The sequence below is a fragment of the Contarinia nasturtii genome, unplaced genomic scaffold (assembly GCF_009176525.2).
Source record: "Contarinia nasturtii isolate CC-2019 unplaced genomic scaffold, AAFC_CNas_1.1 Cnas_scaffold_5752, whole genome shotgun sequence".
Taxonomy (NCBI): domain Eukaryota; kingdom Metazoa; phylum Arthropoda; class Insecta; order Diptera; family Cecidomyiidae; genus Contarinia; species Contarinia nasturtii.
The window spans coordinates 1-2697 of record NW_022203021.1 but is presented as its reverse complement, the minus strand read 5'-3'; the positions used below and the strand labels follow the sequence as shown (position 1 = coordinate 2697).

At 33.4% G+C, this 2697-nt stretch overlaps 1 protein-coding gene across 1 annotated transcript; it reads left to right on the top strand.

Annotated features, from left to right (window-relative positions):
• Positions 1-470: 470 nt before the first annotated feature.
• On the top strand, positions 471-1469 carry LOC116351581 (dynein beta chain, ciliary-like; the record flags this gene model as incomplete). Its single annotated transcript, XM_031783704.1, has 4 exons — positions 471-687; positions 756-1023; positions 1099-1247; positions 1337-1469. Coding segments are annotated over 4 exons (767 nt in total), but the record flags the coding sequence as incomplete, so codon positions are not given.
• Positions 1470-2697: the final 1228 nt, after the last annotated feature.

The following is a 2697-nucleotide window of genomic DNA, read 5'->3' as shown; positions in this document are numbered from 1 at the left end:
TGATTTTATTGACAAAGATGAGTGGCCGCCATCGTCTCCAGACTTGAATCCATTGGATTATTTTGTGTGGGGCTACATGCAATCGAAGCTAAATGATCTGAAGATTAAGAAAATCACAAAATTGGATGCATTTGAAAAGAAAATCGTCAAGATTTGGAACGATATTCCCATCGAAATAGTGCGCGCCGCGTGTAAATCGTTTTTACGACGTTTCCGTTTGGTGATCCGTGCAAATGGAGGAAGAATCAAAACCAAAACATGAATTCAAAATTTTGGACCCTATTCTAAATCTCAATAAAGTTTTTGTTCAATTTTTGTAAAAAAACAACACGTTTTTTAAGCATATATAAAAATATCAGTTTCACTGGCACACCCTGTACTTCGAAACTAAGTGTAAACACTAGAAACTTTCTTCTTTCTCCCTTCTTTTGAAAAATAACGTATTCTGTATTCGCACTTCTTTTGAGCAGGATTGCATCCAAATGCTGAGATAGGATTTTTAACAACAACTTCGGAAAATCTATTTCGAACGGTATTTGAAATGCAACCACGCGGCAATGAAGGTGGACAGGGGTCGACTGTAAGTCGGGAGGATAAGGTTAAGCAAATATTGGATGAAATTATAGAAAAACTACCAGAAGAATTTAACATGATAGAGGTCATGAATAAAGTTGAAGAACGAACACCGTATGTTTTGCTATTTACATTAGAACATTGAACATTTTATTGAGTAATTATTTATTTATTTGCATAAGATATATCATTGTTGCCTTCCAAGAATGTGAACGAATGAATAATTTAACTGGTGAAATGAAACGTTCACTTAAAGAATTGGATTTAGGTTTAAAAGGTGAATTGACAATTACATTGGAAATGGAAGTACTTGAAAATGCATTATTTCTTGACCAAGTACCAATGATTTGGGCCTCTCGTGCTTATCCGTCATTGTTGGGTTTGACGAATTGGTTCGTTGATTTGCTTATGCGTCTTCGTGAATTAGAAGCTTGGTCTACTGATTTTGTGGTAAGATTTTGGATATCTAACTTGTAATAGAATATTTTATTTCATTTTTATTGTATTTTTGTCCACTTGTTTCAGCTTCCAACGTGCATTTGGCTGGCTGGATTCTTCAATCCACAATCACTTTTGACGGCAATTATGCAGAGTACGGCGCGTCGTAACGAGCTTCCACTGGATAAAATGTGTTTGGTTTGTGATGTAACGAAAAAACAAAAAGAAGAATTCACGTAAGTATTTACCTGATGTATTCGACATTAAATGCAATTACTTGCAAATTAAACTACATGCAATATTCGTTTCGAATATGCATGGATAGGGGTGCTCCTCGAGAAGGTGCTTACGTACACGGGTTATTTATGGAAGGTGCACGATGGGACACACAATCGGGTATTATCGTTGAATCTCGACTTAAGGAGCTGTTTCCCTCGATGCCAGTCATAAATGTTCGAGTAAGTCAATAGAAAAAAAGAAGGGGCTTTGGCCCGAGGCGAAAATATTGACACAAATTGAAATTCCTCTTGGTTTTTAAAAAATAGAGACCTTATACTTTTTTTGTCAACATTCCACTTATTTCAAGTTATTTATCAGTACTTTGCGATTTTTTAAGCCACAAAAAATTTGCGTTTTATTACACTTTTTATGTATTTTCTGTTACCATGGCTGGTATTCTACGACAACTCCACAAGAATCGTTCGGAATTGTTGTTTATATGAACAACTCAGCTCACTGAAAATAATAGAAGAAATTATTGTTATTATATTAACAATTAAATTACTACAATCAATATAACAATCATTTCTATTGTTTTCAGTCCGTTTCAGCGTCTGACGGAAGCTGACATTTCGAGTGTGTGACATTTTTTTAAAATCTTTTTAACGTTTGGCGACAAATATAGAGTCCTATTAGAGTTTTATTTTGGTAATTTGATGTCTACATTTGTCGCCAAATACTGAAACGACAAAAAATTATTATTTTTTTAAAAAGAGAAACTATATAATTAATTCCACCATGTAGAGAGGTTTCGGAATAATTTCACTGAAAATAATGAATATTGTTTGTTTTTTTTTGTCTTATGAATAACGCCTATTATTTTCGCTATTTGCTGCAATGTGTATTAAAAACAATATTCATTCATAGAAATATACTTTTCGGAAAAAAATGATCGGAAAAGTGTATAAGAATACTGGCCCATATCTCCAAAATTTGCATATATGCAAAAAAAAAATTCAATTATCTTTCGATCTGCGCGTGATTCATCACGTATTCTTTTAAGATTCACCGCTTATACCAACTCCACCGAATTTTTTTACCCAATTTTAATACGTTTGGCTTCACAGATAATATTCTATCGAGAAGTCCAAACACTCCACAACGAAGCCTTACATGGTCCATAAACTTTTTTATTGTCGGTTGGAGTATAATCCCTACTCACTTATATAAGTTAGGGTGTAACAGAAATATGAAAAAATTGAAAAACAAATACGGCGAGGGTAATAACCTTGGATATGGGATCCCTTGATCACGAATCGGGTGTTTTATTGCAAAAAAAAAAAAAAAAAAAATAAACAGAGATGTCACGGGTCAACATCAAAGTATCAAAAATGGGAAAAATTTTGGATTTTTTTGGAAGGCATAAAAATACACTAAACTTTCAGTATTGCTTATTTTTATGCTTAA